The sequence below is a fragment of the Acomys minous genome (genome assembly GCF_964271855.1).
Source record: "Acomys minous genome assembly, chromosome: 2".
NCBI classification, from domain to species: Eukaryota; Metazoa; Chordata; class Mammalia; order Rodentia; family Muridae; genus Acomys; species Acomys minous.
This window is the reverse complement of record NC_140484.1, coordinates 41,541,740-41,561,770: the sequence shown is the minus strand read 5'-3', so window position 1 is coordinate 41,561,770 and position 20,031 is coordinate 41,541,740. Positions and strand designations below refer to the sequence as shown.

At 42.2% G+C, this 20,031-nt stretch overlaps 1 protein-coding gene across 4 annotated transcripts in view; it reads right to left on the bottom strand.

The window, feature by feature from the left end:
- Window positions 1-20,031, bottom strand: part of PCSK5 (proprotein convertase subtilisin/kexin type 5) — a 440,201-nt gene that overhangs the window by 391,896 nt on the left and 28,274 nt on the right. For all 4 annotated transcript variants that reach the window (XM_084770008.1, XM_084770009.1, XM_084770010.1 and 1 more), the window contains exon 2: window positions 498-602. In XM_084770008.1, the coding sequence (XP_084626134.1) occupies window positions 498-602 (105 nt within the window). The remainder of the gene's footprint in view (window positions 1-497; window positions 603-20,031) is intronic.

Here is a 20,031-nt window from a genome sequence, read left to right as displayed (position 1 = left end):
AACACTAGGAGCTGGCTTTTGCCCCTGTGAGCACAAGCATGCTATTGGTCCCAGACATAGCCTGATTCTAGACTATCAATGCCAAGAAAAATAGCAAGTATTAATATAAGTCAACACTTGCAAGGATTCTAGAGAAAAGCCGCCATGAAGCTCACAGGACCTCAAGCTGCATGCATATAAAAAGATGCCATATTCTTCTTTGTTTAGACATGTTCAACTGATGTATCTTCTCAAACTACAGCCCCTCTCAATTTTGCATAAAAGCTCATGCCTATGGCTGCCCCTGAGCTGCTCCATACTTGGGATGACACTGGCATGTCAGTCAAAATCAAGCCAGTGAGTGGTGTTGTCTGAGGGCAGAGAGATAATGTACCAAAGGATACTATGACAGAGGTAGAAACAGGAGCCTCATGCTTGGTCACTGCCTCCTAGTGTTATCACCAATGAAAAATGCAGAAGCATTGCTTCTTGGTCCCCATCCAACCAGGTTTTCTTACCTTTGGTTCCATTGAAATGAAACTGTGGGTGCCTCTGCTCGAGAGAACAGACCTTTTAATGGTCCTACTGTGGTAGAAGTGATAGTAGTCCTTCAGCGCGCCAATCTGTGGGACAAGGTGGGAGGAAAACATAGGGCAAACATGTTAATATCTGAAGACAGTCTGTTGCCTTGTTTTCCATTAAAATAAAATTTAAAAAAAACAACAAAGCAAAAAGGTCCATAAATTATGCAGCTGCCTGATAGACTTAAATGTCACTTGAACCTTGGTGGTCACTTTTCAAAAGAAGGACATCCGATATGAAATATGAGTGTCCTTGAGGCGGTGACTGTAGAACTAACGATTCTATTGGGGCAGTTAGCTTCTCCATATCACCCGTTTAATGTTTAATTTATATGCAGCATTTTAAGTAATGCTATATCAATCTATATCCAAATGTGGGAAAGAAGGAAAAAGTCAAATAGCTCTGTACTTATAAAAACACATTGCATTCTGTTTGCTATGAGAAATGGACAATGAAGGACGCCGACAGGTTATTTATACAGTTAATTTGAAACACATCTTAAATAGATTCACAAAGATAGCAAAATTCCTTAGATCAGGAGACAGTAGGCATAGCTCTCAAGTTGAGTGGCAACTTCTAGAACAATCTTTGAGCTCAGCTTCTGGGGATAAATGTCTTTATCTGCTTTACCTTATCCTTTTCTTTTCACATGATTTAGTTTTCTCATTCTGATTCTTCCTTAGTTAAAACCAGTCGGTCTGTAAAGATGTCCAGCCCACTTTGAAAAGCAAATGAACAAAGCATTGAACAACTGCATTCTTGTGGCAGGTGTTGATGACATGCTTGATACAAAACCTGAGGACCTGAGTCTAGATTCCCAGCACCAAAGCATAAGCTAGGCATGCCAGTGTGTATAACCCCGTTGCTTTGAAGGGGAATGCAGAGGCAGGAGAGCCCCTGAGATTTGCTAGCCAACTAGCTGACCAGTTTAGCTGGTCAGTGAGCTCCAGATTCACTGAGAGACTCCATTTCGACGTAAGGTGGAGACAGACAGACAAGATGGCGCACATGAGGCACTTGGCTTCACAAGCTCAGTTACTGGAATCTGACCCCTGGAACCCGCATAAAAGCAAAAGAAAAGAAACAAGTCCACAAAGTTATCCGATTTCCCCCTATGACACTCACGCACCCCTCTCACCCTACATAAAACCACACATAAAACAGCAACAACAACAACAATAATAATAAACTTTAAGGTGGAGAACAATTGAGGGAAGGTCAAGTCTGACCTCTTTGTATACCTATATACACATGCACACAAACACACACATAGACACACACACTGGCACACAGACACACACACACACAGACTCATACACCTAGATGCACACACACACACACACACACACACACACACACACACACACACACACACACTGTGGATCACCCAATGAGATCTGAACCCAACCACACAGGCAGGGTTTATGCCTAGTATCTCATTTCAGTTGATACCTCAGCTGAAGAGCATGTACACTTGAGCCTGTGTTTCCTTTTCTGTAAAATTGGATTTGGGGCTAGTTAATTTCTAAGGCCACTGCAGTGCTCATATTCCATTCTTTAACAGTGACACTTTCTTTGCTTCAGGCAAATACAGTAAATGTCTAATTCTCTAGACACTCATGGCCCTACTACATTAAAGGAATGGTCACTGTGGTGATGTTGCCCAGTTGGTACAATGTAGACCTCGGGCTTTCTTAATTAAAATGTCATTGGCCCAGGTTAATTTTTTCATCATAAAAGGTTGGTTTCTATGGTCCATCTCCTGGTTATGCTCCCACCACATGTTCTGTGTCATTTAGACATTGTCTTCTTAGGGGAGATTGTGACATTGCACTTTGATTAAAACTCGAGAGAAAGGCTCACATATTATTTTTTATTCAAGTGAAAAAATGTCCTTATCTACACAGATGACTAAAAATATATAAGTGAAGTATAAAGGCAAGGAAGTCCCAGTAAGCCGTACATTTCAGCATTCCTGAGCAAGAGGAACAGGGAGAGGTCACAGGTCACAGCCTCACTTTTAAGCCTGCACAGGAGGATATCCTGAAAAGTGTTAAAATGCTGAAGCTTTAAGAGTAGAACTGAAGAGTGGTTGCATAATTCTCTAAACAAAGATCTTAAACTTTTATTACACATAGCTTATTGATGTTCCCCTTGAGTAAATGCAGTAGTTTGGAGGAAAGAACACGTGGACATATGGGAAGATCCTTGAAAACTGACCATAGGCAGACATGGTAGAGGCATGAAGGGCAGAGGTTCAAGTCAGCCATGGACACATGGTGAATTCAAGGAGAGCCTGTGCTATATGCCATCCAGTCACAAAAAGCAAAAACAAAAGCAAAGACCTAATCATCACCAGTGGGGGAAATGGCAGTGTGTTAACTATCCCAGCTTCTCTACAAAGAAACTCTTTGTTATAGAAAATGGCTAGATTTTCCCCAATTATTAAGCTAAAACTGTAGGTGAAATTGATCATGAGAAAATTCAAATGCTTTGAGGCCTTTCCAGTAGATTGGAATCCCAATCTAACCCAGTATATAAGGAGTGATAAATTGGATCTTCTGTCCCAACTTACATTGATATGGGACCTTGGATAAATCATTTAGGCTTTTTGTGTGTTGGTTTTCTTAGTGGGAAACAGACGTTCACAGGAGGTAGAGTGGGCTGTTACTGGAATGAGACCAGTCAGGGGGGAACTGAAGGGATCAGTTCAGTGAGGAAAGTACTTCACAGGCAAAAATGAGGACCTGAGTTCAAATCTCAAGAACCCACGTAAAGACAGACGCTGAATACACATCTGTAATTACAGTGCCTCTACAGTGAGATGGGTTGCAGAGACGAGAAAATCCCCCAAAGCTAGCTTGGCATACACAGCACTACACAAAAAAAGCTTGTCTCAAACCAAGAGTGTCTACTGACATTCCCCACGTACTGTGGAGCGTGTGTGTGTGTGTGTGTGTGTGTGTGTGTGTGTGTGTGTGTGTGTGTGCGCGTGCGTGCGCGCTCATGTACTCCTCCCTCCTACATACAATCACACAGAATACAATAATAATAAGCACATTTAAGGTGGAGAACAGTTGAGGGAAGGTCAAGTCTGACCTGTATACCCCCCCACACACACACACACAAAAGCTTTTTTTAAAGGAATGAATATTTATAGGTTGATGTGGCAAAATGAACGCTAGAACATGAAGTGTCTGGTCAAGTCACTGCTTGGCACACACTCATTGTTGGAAGCTTAGTAACTTCCTTTCTCTCAGCTCTTCTAACTCATCTTTCACCTCTCTTCCCTTGTCGGCATTACTTCTAGCCTGTACTATCACTGGCTCTTCTCTTCCCAGCCCTTACTGGCAAAACTGGAAAGTGTTGATGGCACAGTGGTGTAGGTAGGTAGGCAGGAAGGGTGGTTATACAAGACTGGGCAAAAGTATAAGGTGGAATGTTGTTTGAAGAGACTAAGCTGCATCTAACCATGGACACCAACTTCCTATTTCTAAAGGTGCGTTCTTTAGAGAGTCATCTAGGAACAGATGCCAAAGCAAACTTTGTAAGTGTTCAAAAACACCAAGCTATCATCAAGAGGTCATGAATTCTCTACAAATAAAAGTAGTTTCAACTCCAAGATATAGTGAGTTATAAATAAAGAAAAGCACAAACCCCGGATATTATATGGTCCAATTGTTGCAAAGAAGAAAAAAGAAGAACTTACAATTTTACAGTATACAGTTGTAAAAATATTCTTAAAAATAAAAATTTAAAAATGAGAAGGGCCTTCCTTTCACTGCTTATGCATGTAGCTTTTTAGTATTCAAAAAATCTCATTAAAAATAATTTTTTTTACAAAAGAACTAGAGACATTTCTCTGAGAAGTGGACAGGGGTTGGCATAGAAACTCCCAACTGGTTCAAGTCTGCGGTGTGCACAGCTACAAATGGGAGGTTGATATCATACACAGTGGGAGGTTGATATCATACACAGTGCTCCCAAATCTTAGGGACTAACATAGAAGATGGGGTGTGGACATTCCAAGGGTCAGTGGACAGGATGGACCAGAGTCAAACTGTCTTCTCAGCATGACAGGACTGCTTCACTAGTGAGCTCACAGTAGCTACTGCTGCCTACAGAAGAGCTGCCCAAGCCTACTGGGCATTCCAGCAGGAAAGGGAGTGGCATCCACAAGGCCCGCCTCTTACTAGGAGTTATTGACAGCTGAAGGCTTCCAGGGGAAGGAGAGTGAGTTTCTGTATGAGTGTGGTCAACTTCCCGTGGATGGTCCGACACATGTGAAAATCACAAGTTTGACTTTTGGTTGGTTAGTTAAAAAAGCAAATCAAAACAAACAAACAAACAAACAGAAATAAACAAAAACAAAAACCAGGATACAAAATTGGAAGGAGTAAGGGAAGTAGGCATTGATCTGGGAGGAGTTTGTGGGGGGAGGGAGTAAGGGTGAAAATGATAAAAATACATTATATACATGTATGGAAATCTATAAGAATAAAATATACATTTTTTTAAATAAATAAAGCTGAAACAGCATACACATAAGTCCCAGTAATTTTTCCCAGGGCATATATACTCCTTAAGTCCCATATGGCCAGTACAAAGGCTCCATCTACCCAGACCACCAAACCAGGCAGCAATAAGCAATGCTGCCCTTCTCTCGGGGATTCTGATTCTGCTACTAAGTGGTGCAATGGTGCACCATAGGTTTTGGTTGATGCCTCATTACTAAAAGCTAAACTTGTGTCAGGCATCATGTTCCTCTCCTACAGATCATCAGACTTAGCCTAATCCCCAAGCATTCTGAAAGCTAAACATCATTAGCTCTAATTGGCTAAAGGAGGATCCCAGGGCTCTGGGAATGCCCAAACACATCCTGCTGGCATTAGGCACTTGGGAGACATCCACTAACATCAGGGAGAGCCTAGTTCAGTTTCGGCATGGACTGTGAATGGCCTCAAATGATGCAGTGCAGCACACTTCTGGAGAGGGACTTCCCGAAATGCACAACTACAATCTAAACTCTGCTTGTGCAGCAAGCAATCGGATCCTCCACAGGTTGTGCCAGCCAGATGTAAAGTAAGAGCAAGCATCACCAGACCTGTTCTTGAAGGGCCTGCTCAGCACTGTGACAAAGGTCTTGTCATCTGATTCCTAGTTGATTGAGTGTTCTCTGGTATATCGTGGGTGATGGTGTTTTGCCCTAGTTGTTTTGGTAAGCTGCCAAGAAACTACAGACAGTTGTACCTGTGGAGACAACACAGAGTAGCTTCCTAAACACTTAGCTTTCTGGTTGTAGACTGGGGTATGATTTTGAGAAACCAAAGACAGTATTGAAAGCTTGACCCTTCTCATTATTTCTCCTCTATTCATTAACATAAGCACCTTCCTAATTAACCGATCATTGAATCCATCCTCTGTGGTAGGCTTCTCTGACAACTCCAAACTGGACACATGGGAACTTCTTTAAAACTAGCTATACCTTTACACAATCAACTCACAGATGCTCTATTGCACAGCCGATGGGCTACTTGCAAAATGAGTTGCAAGCTTCTGGGCCCACCATGTCCACGCTGCCATCCTGCAGATGACGTAGTGCTTCTCATGGCAACTGTACCACTCTTGTCTCTCAAATAAATTTTCTTATGTTAGCCGGAATGATACTTACAAATGCAGCGTGGATGCAAGGTTGTGTCATACACCTGCCTAAAGAAGCCCCTTGGTGGCTTCTTTTATTCTTAAATAACATTAGTTAAACTTCATAGTGTTTCATGATATTTCTAGAAGTCAATCAGAATAGGAATATCATATTAAACACAGTTACACAGGCACTATTTGCTATGCCTTAGCTAACCCATTGAATGAATATATTTATGACCTGCAGGATCTGGCCTAGCCTCCTTGTGTAGTCTAACATTTTATTCTCATTTTCTGGATTCCAATCATGTTGGCCACCTGCATTTGGGTCCATGACTCAGACATGTTTGCTGACACCTCTACCAACAGCACCCTCACTACCTCCATTATCCTACCCTTAACTCCCTCTTCTCATTATTTGTGCCCCTCCCCAAATGAGGTCATAGTTCCATTACATAATTTTGGAATCGTAACATGTGCCTGTAGTTAAGCCTTGACTGGCACAAGTATCAGTCTAAAACTGGCATCCTCACCTGCTTGCATGCTCCATTGAGGCTGTGACATATCTGTTCCCAGCTCACCACAAACATAGTCACAGAACAGCTTCAGAAAGGATTTAAAAATCATAATCACTGAATTGCTAAAACTGCATACAATAGAGCTCCATATGGTTCAGAGTCTCTAGGAAGTCTACCCAATTGAAGCTGATTTCAACAAAAATGCCTTCATTTGGCCTTAACTGAAGCACCAATCCTGCCAATGTTATGTGATTGTGACAACTGTGGGTTGAGACGCCGTTGTTTGCAAAACAGCAGCAGAAAGAATTGTGTACATTTATCCAATTATTTTGTCTCATCCAAACAAAACAATTCATTGCCTTCCAGGAAAAAAATACATACGTATCTAAGCATATTTATGTCTCATTTATTAATATGAATGTCCCTTATTGGCAAGACTTGTATCTTTTATGTTCTTTCAATAGGACTGAGGGCATTTAATAAACATTAAGAAGAAAAATGTTGTAATGTATCCAGAGTTACTTTGTAAAAAGACATGAAAGCAAAACAGTAATATTATCCGTAAGCAAGTTCTCATCTAGGTCCTCTGAGGCAATGTAAGACAACAGATGACCGTGTGTTTTTGTCATGTAAGAGCAACAGGGACCAAAATAGGAGGCAGTATATAATTGATACCGGGACACTGTATAAATATATCAGGAACAAATGGAGTATATGAGGTGTGAAACCAATACCAGACATATCAAGGCACAACCTTCCTTACCACTGCGTAAAGGGAAGAGTAATGCCTTGGCTGTTGTAAGAGGATGTTCTACACAACTGTACACATTATTTTCTGCCTAGAACTAGCTCTGCTAAGGTGAATTTCATCCTTTCTTTGAAATTCTCTAGCCCTTGAAAGTGTCATCTGTAGTAGTAGTATGTCACTGTGGTACCCAGAATTTTCTTATCATTACACTCCCACTTATTCATACTATTTTATAGTAAGGTATGAATGACTGACTATAGATCTATAGAGTCTTGGTTTCTTCAGGTACCATGCTGGCTTTGCTCCTGGCAAAGACTTGTGTGGCCTTCCACAGATCACTAGCCACCAATACATCCCTCCACCCATGCTCACAGTCAAAGCTTATCAGCACAGCAGCTCCCAGCAGATGGCTTGGTCTGTCTCTAGTGAGAGATCTGCAGAAGGAACCTTGCGGAAGCCTGCCCAGGCCTGATACATTGTCCTGCACCTAGGAAACTGGACAGTCCCAGGCAAAGTGGAACAGGAAGTCACTCAGTTAGAAGCACCAGTACTTGATGGTAAACCTATCAATCCTTTCTCCTGGGCTACCTGTGTAGCTGGTTTTCACTCCTACCTCTTCAGTTAACAGATTTCCACAAATCCTGCATTTCTTTTTGAAATATAATTTATTATACCTCCATCCCAGAAATTAAACTCCTAGAAGGGGCAAACATTGAAATAGACATTGCATACAGAAGGACGTGCAAATGAAGGTGAAAATCACAATAACTGCACAAGTAACAGAATGGTGCAACCCTAAAGACTGACAATGCCAGGTTCTAATAAAATCATTGGGCATGAGAATACATTGCCAGTAATCAAGGAAAATAGTTCAGTATCTCTGAAAAGTTTTTGGCAATTTCTTATAAAACTTTCTTCATAATCTAGACGCCTTGTTTCTAGGAGCACACTTAAAGAAAATATATTTCCAAACCAAAAAAAAATCCACACAGAGATATTACCACTCTATATTTTAATAACAACAGCCACAAAGTAGAAACAGGCCAACAGCCCATCAACAAATGGCTAAATGAGCTATGACATATCCATTCAGCTAAAAGCTACTTGGGCTGGGCATGGCACTGCATCTATAGTCCTAGCCCTCAGAAGATGGAGGCAGAATGTTCAAGGTTCAAGGCCAGCCTTAACTCATAGAGAGCTCAAAATCACATGAGATCCTGTTAAGGAAGATGGATATTACTGATATGGAAGGAAACATGAATAACTGTCTTAGGGTTTCTGTTGCTGCAAGAAATATCAAGACCAAAAGCAACTTTGAGGGCATGGTCATTTAGTTTACTGTCCATCTCTGGAAGCCAAGGCAAGAACCTGGGACAGGAACCTAGAGGCAGGAACTGAAGCAGAAGCCATGGAGGAGTGATGCCTACTGGCTTGTTCCTCCTTGCTTGGTCAGTTTGTTTTCTTATATACTTCAGTACAACCTGCCCTGGAAAGGCACTGCCCACAGTAGGGCGAACCCTTCTACATCAATCATTAATCAAGAAAGTACCCCCAAAGGATTAACTACAAGCCAATCTGCTGGCAGTATTTTCTCAAGTGAGGGTCCCTCTTCTCAGATGATTTTAGCTTGTGTTGAGTTGACAAAAACTAACCAAAATACACAGCAAATAAACAGAATATACAGTAACAAAATCTAGGGAGTGGATCAGTGGTTATCAGTCCTCCAGATTAAGGGCATGCCTAGAGCCATACAGTAAGGAGGAAAAGCTGGGGCTGGCCCGGGACAACTTAATTCCAAATGTAGTCACTTAACTACTCAGAAAGTTGTGGAATATAACATTTTTGTAGATGAACCAAACACTACATGTACCTGAGATCACAGGCATTATCACGAGAATATGTGAAATGTCATGCACAGGCTCATATGCTCAGACACCTGGTCCCCATCATGTAGCACTGATGTGAGGCAGTCAGGTCTGGAAGAAGTGCATACTGGGAGCAAGCAGTTAGGCATACAGTCCAGCTTCACTTCCAATAGAATAATGTTTGATGATACACCAGGAGAATGCTGTATTCCATGCTCCCATTGTCCCCAAACAACCAATGCCAGGACAGACTGAAATCTCCTAAACTGTGAGCCAAAATAGAGCCCACCTCCTTAAGTTTGCTTTCAGTCCAGTATTTAGCCAAAGCAATGAAGAAAGTTAACTGATGAAGAAACTTAGTTGCTGCATAGAAACCAGGCACAGGGCTGCATGCTTTTAATCTTAGCATATGAGGAGGCAGAGGCAGGGGGAGATCTCTGTGAGTTTGAGGCCAACCTGGTCGACACAGTGAGTTCCAGGGTTAGCCAGGGCTACGTAGTGAGTCTCTGTCTTAAAAACACAAGAAGCAAACAAACAAACAATAAGAGTTGCATAGAGTGGGGGTGTTTCCTGAGAATAATTTGAAAAGAAAGTATTGCCAAGTATCCCCTAAATTCTGGGAGAATTTCTTGTAGTCTATGGCTGGCAAGACAGCTGGCATATCTCATCTCTATTGCTGTTCCCAGGAAGCTTATAGAAGTGTCTCTGTGTTTAAAAGAAGGTGTGTCTTCAAAGGGGTGTAATGCTCCAGAAATAGTCTAACTTAAACAAGCATGGAATCTTGGCATCTGGCTCACAGGTGCCAAGACACTTGGCAACAGCCCACAGATACCTTTCTTTGACTTTGATTTCAGGTCCACTGTTCAAATTTCTCCTGTGTTTTTTGTCCTCAATTCCTTCAGGTTGGGGCTCAGTATTTGAGCTCTTCAGAGAATGACACAGGAGCAAGTAAATTCAGAGCTATATCTTTACTAAGATTTAAAAAAAAAGAAAATGTGAAAGAAAAAAGTCCCTCGAGATGCTCAAAGGAAGATGTGCACTCCCGATGATTTCAGATCTATAATCTTTGTCTAAGATAGACAGGTATATAACAGGCTAAATAACAGGTCTCCAAAACATCTATGCCGTAATCCTTGGAACCAGGAGAATGATGCCTAATAGGATAAGAGGACTTGATACCTATAATTAAGCTATAAATCTTGAGATGGGGAGATTTTTCTGACTCTGGTGGCTTATCACCATCATAAGAGTCCTTATAAAGGAAAAGAAGCCAGGCCATGCCTATCATCCCAGTACTTGAGGGGTGGAGACAGGAGATCCAGAGATTAAAAGTCATCTTGTGCCACATGAATTTGAAGTCAGCTTACGGTTATATGTGATTCTGTCTCGAAACAGCACAAAGGAGGGAGGCAGCCGGCAAAATTAGAGAAGAAATGAGCCAAAAACATCAAATCCAGGGAGAAGATGAGAATGATTAATAATGACAAGTCTAAAGTTTTTAATGTAGTGGAAGGTGGAAGGGGCCTCAAGCCTAGAGATGAAGGGGCCCTGGGAAGGCAGAAAGGCATGGGAGGGAAGTACTGCCTGGAACCTCTGGAAGGAACACATGTCCCCTGACACCTGATGGAGGCTGTCCTGCAAGATGCTAATAATGTTATATTGTTAAAAAATCCACTAATTTGTGGCAACTTGTTACAGCAACATCAGGAAGCTAATGTAAACCTGAGGCTCTTAGATACCCATATCCAGCAAAAGAGCCAAAGCAGATAACTTACACACACATGATCCCTTTTTTCTTCCTAACTTTAAGGACTCTCTGAGTCTTCAGTTATAGATTTCCAAATAGCTGTGGCAATATAATTATGGGTTTAATAATGGCCAGGTGCCTGCTCTGTACTTAGCGTTGTCTCATTTCATCTCCAAATGAGGCCAGGTTATGCAGTGCTGGGAATCAAACCCAAGGCTTCCTTCATGGGAGGTAAGTACTCTACCAACTGGGCTGTAACCCAGCTCCTGTGCATGATGCAAAACCATCCCACAATAGAAGGCGTTGGACAGCCTGTTGTTACTACAGGTTTCCCTGACTGTACCTACCTTCTCCCTCTCCAAGGCACAGTAAAGGAAAAGAACTGTTCTCGTGTTATGAAAAATGAAACTGGGCTCAAGGTAAAGACAGATTAAGTAATGCACCCAAAGGTGGAAGTATCTATGGAAGGTCATCAGTCTAAGTATTTCCTAGTCATAGCGCTTTGGTTTTGTTTGATTGTTTTGTTTTGTTTTGTTTTAATAAATGGCCCCATGTAACCGAGATTGAGTAAAAAACAAAACAAGCAAAACTCCCTATATACCCAAAGGATGACCTAGAACTTCTTGCCTCCACTTCCCAAGAGCTGGGGTTACAGTGAGCATCACCACACCCAGTTTATGAGGTGCTGGAGATCAAGGCTAGAGCTCTGCTAAGCAAGCACTCTACCAAGCTACACGCAAGTTCTAGCACTTTGATTGTGTCTGACAATTACATAGGGTTTTAGAAAGCTGCATGCATCTTTGTTAGCACACTTAACCCATCCCAGCACCAGCATGAGGCTTCATTATTTTTTTTCCCTAAGCTACCCATACAAAGAACCTAAGTCCTCCTAGTCAATCTTGAAAGCAGGCTAACCATTATAAACAGCAAGCCTACAAATCCTGTACACATAGGAAGCACACAAGTCTCACCAAAGAAACCCAAACAAGTAGGAGGAGCACCAAGTTTTCCCAGGTTCAAGTATACAGAATATATTCTGCTCTAATACGCCAAGGACATGTATTAGACCCCAAAGGACCCCAAAACAAAGCACAAAAATCTAGGAGCTAGGAAGGTCTCTACTTAGTAGTCTAGTTTGCTTTATATTGCTAGGATAAACACCCTGACCAAAAGCAACTTAGGAAGGAAAGGTTATTTTATCTCAGGACTCCAGGTCACAATCCAGCACTAAGGGAATTCAAAGCAGGCACTCAAAGGTCCTGGAGTCAGGAATTAAACAAAGCAGAGATGGGGGCGGGGGGTGACGGTGGTGAACACAACATGGGTGACACTGCTGACCTGCTTGCTTTCCATGGCTTACTGAGCCACCTGCTATGCAACCCCTACCACCACCTGCCCAGAGATGGCACCACCCACAGTGCGCAGAGCACTCCCACACCAGTCATTAAATAAGAAAATGCTCTACAGACATGCCCATTGACTAACCAGATGAGGCAACTTTTCAACTGAGGTTCCTTCTTCCCAGATGCCTTAAGCAGCAGAGCAGGTGTCTGGTCTAGTTTTTCAGGAGCCAGCTCTTTGTAACCTACGAGGCTCTGTATTTTGGGGGGCAGTCTAATTTTTAGAAATGTATTCCCAATAACCAACATAAACCCACTGGCTCAAGCCTGTAGCTAGAACCACAGAGCATTGTCTCTCTTCGGCCAGTCATCAGAGCTCACTGGACCTTTCCTGTTCCTGGATGAACATCCACGTTTCTCCATTTTGTCTGTGTAACAATCATTTGCAGGTTCATTTCCCCAGAAAAGCCAACATCTGGGATGTCTCTGCTGAAAGGTTGGAAGCTAGAACACAACACACGCCAACTTTAGCTAGCACTGTGGAGCCAGGATGGAGTCAATGACACCATAACCTCCCTTGGCCAATCCTCCTGGCAAAATGCCTTAAAACTGAGTATTTTTTTTTTTTAGCAGAGTAGAGCCTCTAAACTGGGTTCTCTACCATTCTACATTTAATTTCCTAGAGGTAAATGATAGAAATTTGCATTTTTGGAATGTTGTGTTTCACCTTCTATATTCCACATTATTATAGCCTGTCTAGACATTCGTTTATTTATTGAGTGTTACTACATGCCAAGCAAAGATCCCAAGACATCACAGACTGAGGGAACCATCCAGAAAGCCTGCCAGTGTGAAGAGATACTTGACAGGCTTCCATCAACCCCACTGTGTCAGCTCCAAGTCTGAAATTTATGTCTTCACTACCAAATTGGAATATTTCACCCAAGACAGCTCAAATAAATTTTCATACTTGTTCACTGAAGAAGAATGAGTTCAACGTTCAACTTCCAATACATTTGTAACAGTTATTTAGGAATGGCCCAGAAATAACCTTTCATTAATTTTCTGTAATATGGTTTTCTCTAAAATGAATAATTGTTTTCATATAAAATAATCTTTGAACTATGTTCTTCCAAAAAAAACCATTCAATAATATTATATTTAGTCATCTTAAAAAAAAAACATTTAAGTGTGGTTTAGAGGGTCTAGGGATAGCTTGGTGGTTAAGAGAGCTTACTGCTCGTATGGAGGACCTGAAGCTGGTTTCCAGCACCAAAACCAAGTGACTACCAACTGCCTGCAACTTCACCTCCAAGGTACTAAACACCTTGTTCTGGCATCCAAGGCACATGTACTCAGACTTACACATATACACACAAAGAGGAGAGAGAGAGAGAGAGAGAGAGAGAGAGAGAGAGAGAGAGAGAGAGAGAGAGAGAGAGAGAGAGAAGAAGAAGAAGAAGAAGAAGAAGAAGAAGAAGGAGGAGGAGGAGGAGGAGGAGGAGGAGGAGGAGGAGGAGGGGAGGGAGGGAGGGAGGGAGGGAGGGAGGGAGGGAGAGAGGCGAGACAAGACAGAAAAAACTAGGAGAAATCAGTACATGGTCCATACTGGGTCTATACTGCTATTAATGATCATGCTAGAAATTGGAAATCCATACACCTGAGAACAAATAGAAATACTACATAGTTTGACAGGTGAAAATATTGCTAGAATTAGCCTCTGGAACTGTACATTCTCAACTCTGGCTACCCATTAGCATTATTTGTAGGTTTAAAACAAACAAACACTAATGCCAAATCTCTGGACTTGAACAGTCTCAATGAAGGACAGATGTAGTGGAAAACCTTTCTAGTGGGCTAGTGATATGGCTCAGCAGGTGAAAACACTTGCTATAAAGCCCCGCCCCATGAGTTCAACCCCCCAGTACCCACATGGTGGAAGGGGAGGACAGACTCTCACACTGTCCTCTGTATGTAAGTTCTGGGGCTGGAACTTAGATTAGTAGGCTTGCATGGCAAATGCCTTTGCTCGCTGAGCTTTCTCACTGGCCAGCTACAAAACGTTAATAAAGCACATTCTCCATAAAAGCGAAAACTGAGCGTGCAATAGCAGTGAACATTTAAAATATGGTAGACTGCAAGGTGGGGCTCAGCAGGACAGCTGATGACCTTCCACCATGGAGCAACCTCTATTTAGTTAATGTATCAGGAGAGGCCCCTTTCTGTTAGCAGTTCTCCAGAGATGCCTTGTTTGTCCTCATTGGGATTCTTCCTGAGAAAAGGCAGAATCAGTACTTGCTCAGAGGTAACCCCCAGCCGAGGCCATGACCAGGGCAGAGCAGCAGCACAGGTACAATGGTGGTAGTTTATGTCACACTAACTGAGAAGCTCTTATTGGCACAGCTTCGGGGGCCTAGCCAGCTTTCTGGCCTGTTGTATTAATTCAGGATGCCACCAACACAGAACTATTAGGACAGACCAAAGTGTGTCGTAAAATGGCAATATCGACTAACTGTGGGGATGTGAGGGGAGTGGCCACTGCCCCTGCCACTGAGAACACTGGAAATTTCATGAAATCAAATCTTCCTTTTTTGCATAAGTCCTAAAAATCTATCTTCTATGTACTGCCCCAGAAAACAAAAACTGAAAACATCATAGTCATTCAAAACATTGTGTGTGAATATTGTAACAATTTCAGCCATAATCACCAAAATTTGTACATAACCCCATGCCTTCATGCTTGGTGAATAAGAAACTGGCACCTCCATACATTGGACATTACTGGTTAGTGAGGAGGAGTCACTATCTGTGCACCATCAGGAATCATCCTGAGAGGCAAAGGAAGCCAAGCTCACACAGGGCTGTACACTGTATTAGTCTACTGATGTGACTGAATAAAAAGAAAGCCTTAGATTTTCCTTCAGTAATTTCAAAGCATCAGGTTTTAAGTTAAGGTCTATGATCCAGTTTGAATTTTTTTCTCCAAATGAGAGGTGTGGACCTAATTTCATTCTTCTGCATGTAAATGCCCAGTTTTGCCAGTACCATATTTTTTAAAATTGGATGCTTTTTTTCAGTGCATTTTTCTGATGCATTTATCAAATATGTACTCATAAGTATATAGGTTTATTTCTAGACTCTTTGGTGTGTTTTACTGGCCTATGTGTCTTTCTGTTATCTGTATCATGGTGTCTTTGTCACTATGGCTCTGTAATATAATTTGAAGTCAAGTACTATGATACTTTCAGTAGTGTTCTTTCTACTTAAAATTGCTTTGGTTGGCTATTTGTAGTCTTTTGCAAATTAAGGAGCTGTATTTTATAGTTCTGTAACGAATGTTAATGGAATTTTGACAGAGGTTGCATTGAATCTGCGCATATACCCAAAGCACTCTAAATCTTACTACAGAGATACTTGTATAACCTTGTTTATTGATATGTATTCACAAGAGTGTAGAAATAGAGTCAGCCTGTATGTGCATCAACAGGTGAACAAATAATAAAAACATTTTATATATACACAATAGAGTTTTATTTAGCTATAAAAATGTAATTATAAAAGTTAATGGAATACAGATCTGGAAATTATTAAGTGAAGAAGCACAGACTAGAAAAACCAATACAGTGTCTTCACTTTCCTGTATAGATCCTAGCTTTTAAATTTTACAAGTATGGTTATGTGGATGTGAGTGTAGGTAGAGGTCATGGAAGAGTAAGGTGTTTTAATTAGGGCTAGTATTGCTGTGATGAAACACCATGACCAAAAGCAACTTGGGAAAGAGTTTTCTTAACAAATGTATTTTATTACGAACTTATTAATTGAGCATACGTCACTTATAACCCAACTAACCGAAACAATAGAAAAAGGAGATTAAAGAATACAATACCAAAACTGTGAGGGTATCAGTACCGAGGAACAATTCTCCTGGTGTAGTTAGCAGAATTTCTTCTGCTGGATCTTGGGATTAACCAGAACCTGGAACCTCAGCAGGAGCTCGGAGCACTGACACCTTCCCTCAAATGGTTTCTCTAGCAGTGTCTCCAAGTGGAGCTATGAACAGCCGAAGCTATCCCAAGTCTCCAAAAGCTCCGCCTCTTGTTTCTGGCTCACTTATATATCTCCTTCCAGAGTCCGTTCACGGATCTTTTCAGCTGGCAACAATCAAGCTCCCGCACGAGGTAGTTTGCCTTCCAGTGGATTAACATCACCTGTTCTCTCACAAGGTCGTTCCCCATCCCACACTTGGGATCATAACAAAAACAGGTTTATCTCTCCTTCAGATTTATTTCACTCACAATTCCATATAACAGTTCAGCATCAAAAGCAGTGAGGACAGGGACTCAAACAAGGCAGGAATCTGGAGGCAGAGTTGATGCAGAGGCCATGGAGAGGTGCTGCTTACTGGGTTGCTCATCATGGCTTGCTCAGCCTGATTTCTTATAGAACCCAGCACCACCAGCCCAGGCATGGCCCCACCCTTAACGGACTGAGTGATCCCCATCAATTACTAAGTAAGAAAATGCCCTACACGCTTACCTACAGCCTGATCTTATGAAGACATTTTTCTCAGTTAAGGACCCTTCCTCTCTTATGACTCTAGCTTGTGTCAAGCTGACATAAAACTAGCCAGTACAAAAGAAGACCACAAAAAGGGGGAAATGGGTTTTAAGAAAGTTGGAGAGGGGCTGGAGAGATGGCTCAGCGGTTAAAAGCACTGACTGCTCTTCCAGAGGTCATGAATTCAATCCCCAGCAACCACATGGAGGCTCACAACCATCTATAATGTGATCTGATGCCCTCTTTTGTACATGCAGGCAGAGCGAGCACTGTATACATAATTTCTTAAAAAATCTTAAAAAAAAAAAAAAAAGAAAAGTTGGAGAGGATAAACGTAAGTGACACAAAAGTAAAAAGAGAGAGCTGGGCGTGGTGGTGCACACCTTTAATCCCAGCACTCGGGAGGTAGAGGCAGGTGGATCACTCTGAGTTGGAGGCCAGCCTAGTCTACAAAGTGAGTTCAGGACAGCCAAGACTACACAGAGAAACCCTGTTTCAAAAAAAAAAAAAAAGTAGAAAGAGAACTACTGGAAGCAGAAGGGTATAATGGGGGGGGGGGGGATCAGTAAATACAAACTGTTTATTAAAGACATAATGACTCTATTCTTTTGTATAATTAATAAACTAATTAAAAACAGAGCATTCCTCCTCTGCACTGACATTCATCACACAGACCTCTGTGGCTCACCATGTGTGGGGCACTTTCCCACCAGCAATTAAGCAAGCAGTTCTGCAATAGACTCCAGCCGCGGGTCTCCTGATTGAGTTGTAGTCTGGTACTCTTGACCTGGAGGTAGTGTATAATCCAGCAGAATCAGGCTTTAGCCCCCAAGACTTTCCTGCCACGATTTCAGGTGCCAGGCATGAGATCTAGTTTGACTGACAAAATGGGTTCCCACAGCCTCCTCCTCAGCACCCGAGTTTACTGTGAGGGATGGAGATGCAAGGTGGGGCTATGGGGGAGCCTCAGGAAGCGCCCACGCTCTGTGGGAGCAGCGCCCTCTAGGACCCCGCATGTACTCCACTATCTAGAAGCTCCATGAGCCAGGTCCTATTGGGTTTGATGCAGGTTTGATTGCATCATCATGACTGAAGCATGGACAACCATGTAGACATGTGATTGGACAAAAGGGGTATAATCAAATGCTGACAGGCAAAATGGGGAACCTAGAAGATCTTCTGTTCAGACTCTGCGTGGATTCCCTCCAACCTTTATTCCTCCTAGGCCTGGGACAGATCTATTTTAAAACAGGAGTCTTATTGTCAGCCTGGGCTGGAACATTTCCTTATTGCTAGCTCAAAGTGCAAGAAAGATTAGGATCTGCCTTCAAGAGGCTTGCTTTCCATCTGTCTGTCTTTCTTTTCTTTCTCTCTCTCTCTTTTTTTTTTTTTAGACAGGGTTTCTCTGTGTACCCCTGGCTGCCCTAGACCTGCTCTGTAGACCAGGCTGGATTTGAACTCACAGAAATCCTCCTCCTCTGCCTCATAGCCTACACTGGGGAGGGGGTTACTAGCCCTAAGGGTATAAGTTTAAATCAAAGATGGGTATCCTATCAGACAAGTATCCAGTTAAGACAGGAGTGCGATTGCAAAGCAGCACTGGGGAACTTCCCGGGCTACTTTTCTCTGTCGCTATCATGGTGGTGGTCACACTGCTAGATTCACTGTCAAGATTCATCACATTATGCAAGAGTACTCCATGCAAATGATCCTTCAATAAATTTGATATTTTTTTACAGACAGGCCATGGGGAAAACCGTAATACCATGATGCAGATGCAAAGGCAGAAAGTGAAGTTGTTTGCTCAGATTTCATGATATCATCAAATCAACTTTATTCAGTTGAAAAGCTTCCCCTTAGCCACGGGAGCCTCCTCAGCATCGAATCTTCACCATTCAAACAACAGCCCTGAGAATCAGGCACAGCATGCACTGCTCCCCTTTTTGTGCAATGAAGGGAATATTTCAACAGCTCTTGGTGAAATACTGATCTCCTCACAGCAAAATGCAACTGATTACGCAACATGATGAGAAGTGAAAAAATAAAACGGCTGGGTAATTCTGGGAGAGAAAAAAAAAAAAAACGAGAACACTCCTAAGAGCCACTGGCCATATACCTAACTTAATTTCCTTGAAAACAAGGAGAAAGTCTGTAAGTTGGGGCAGTGGTGGGATCAACGGCCCCATGCCAGCCAACACTGGTATTCATGAGCTTGGCAGAAATGCACACAAGGCCCCCATGTTTATGTTAACCAGAATCAGCCAACTCTGATCAAGAGATGAGGATGTGCCATCAGGAGTAGGTTACTGTGCAACATTCATAGCAGAAGGCAAACAGTGTTGTCTATCCTGTGTGGTCAAATGTACACATGTGACCCACGTTTGCCCATTTCCACCTCTTAAAAATGTAGTATATCTAATGTATATGTCTACAGTATATATATATATATATGTATGTTTCTATGCATGACTTCGGGCGTAGATACGGCATGGCATATGTATGGAGGTAAAAAGAACACTCTTGATGTTAGTCCTCACCTTTGACCTTGTTTAAGCTTTAGTCTCTTCTTGTCCCCCACTGCCGATGTCCAGCTAGCAAGCTGGCAAGCTTTCGGAGATTCTCCAGTCTCCCCTTCCCTTCTTGCTTGAGGGACACCTGAGTCACAGATACTCTATGTGGGATCTAGGGATGCAAGTTCAAGTCACTTTGCGTGTACAACAGCAACTTACACACTGAGCCATCTCCCTAGTTCCCCCAGTATTAATCTCTGGCTTTACTCACTTGTAATGTTACCATCCCAACCTACATTTTAAAAAAACATTGAATTTCAGTATGAGTTTTATCCAAGTTCAGCCCTGGGAGGTAATTGAAAACATTACTAATGTTAACAGTACCATAAAGCATAGTTATCTGTTAACTGGCATCTTGATGAAAATTCCTTTCACTGGATCAACACAAGGGCAAAAGGGTTGGAGCTGGAAATCCATGGGTGATGGGTGCAGTCGTCACTGTGAGTATAAAGGCTAAAGTTGTCTCCCCATGGCCATTAGACCCA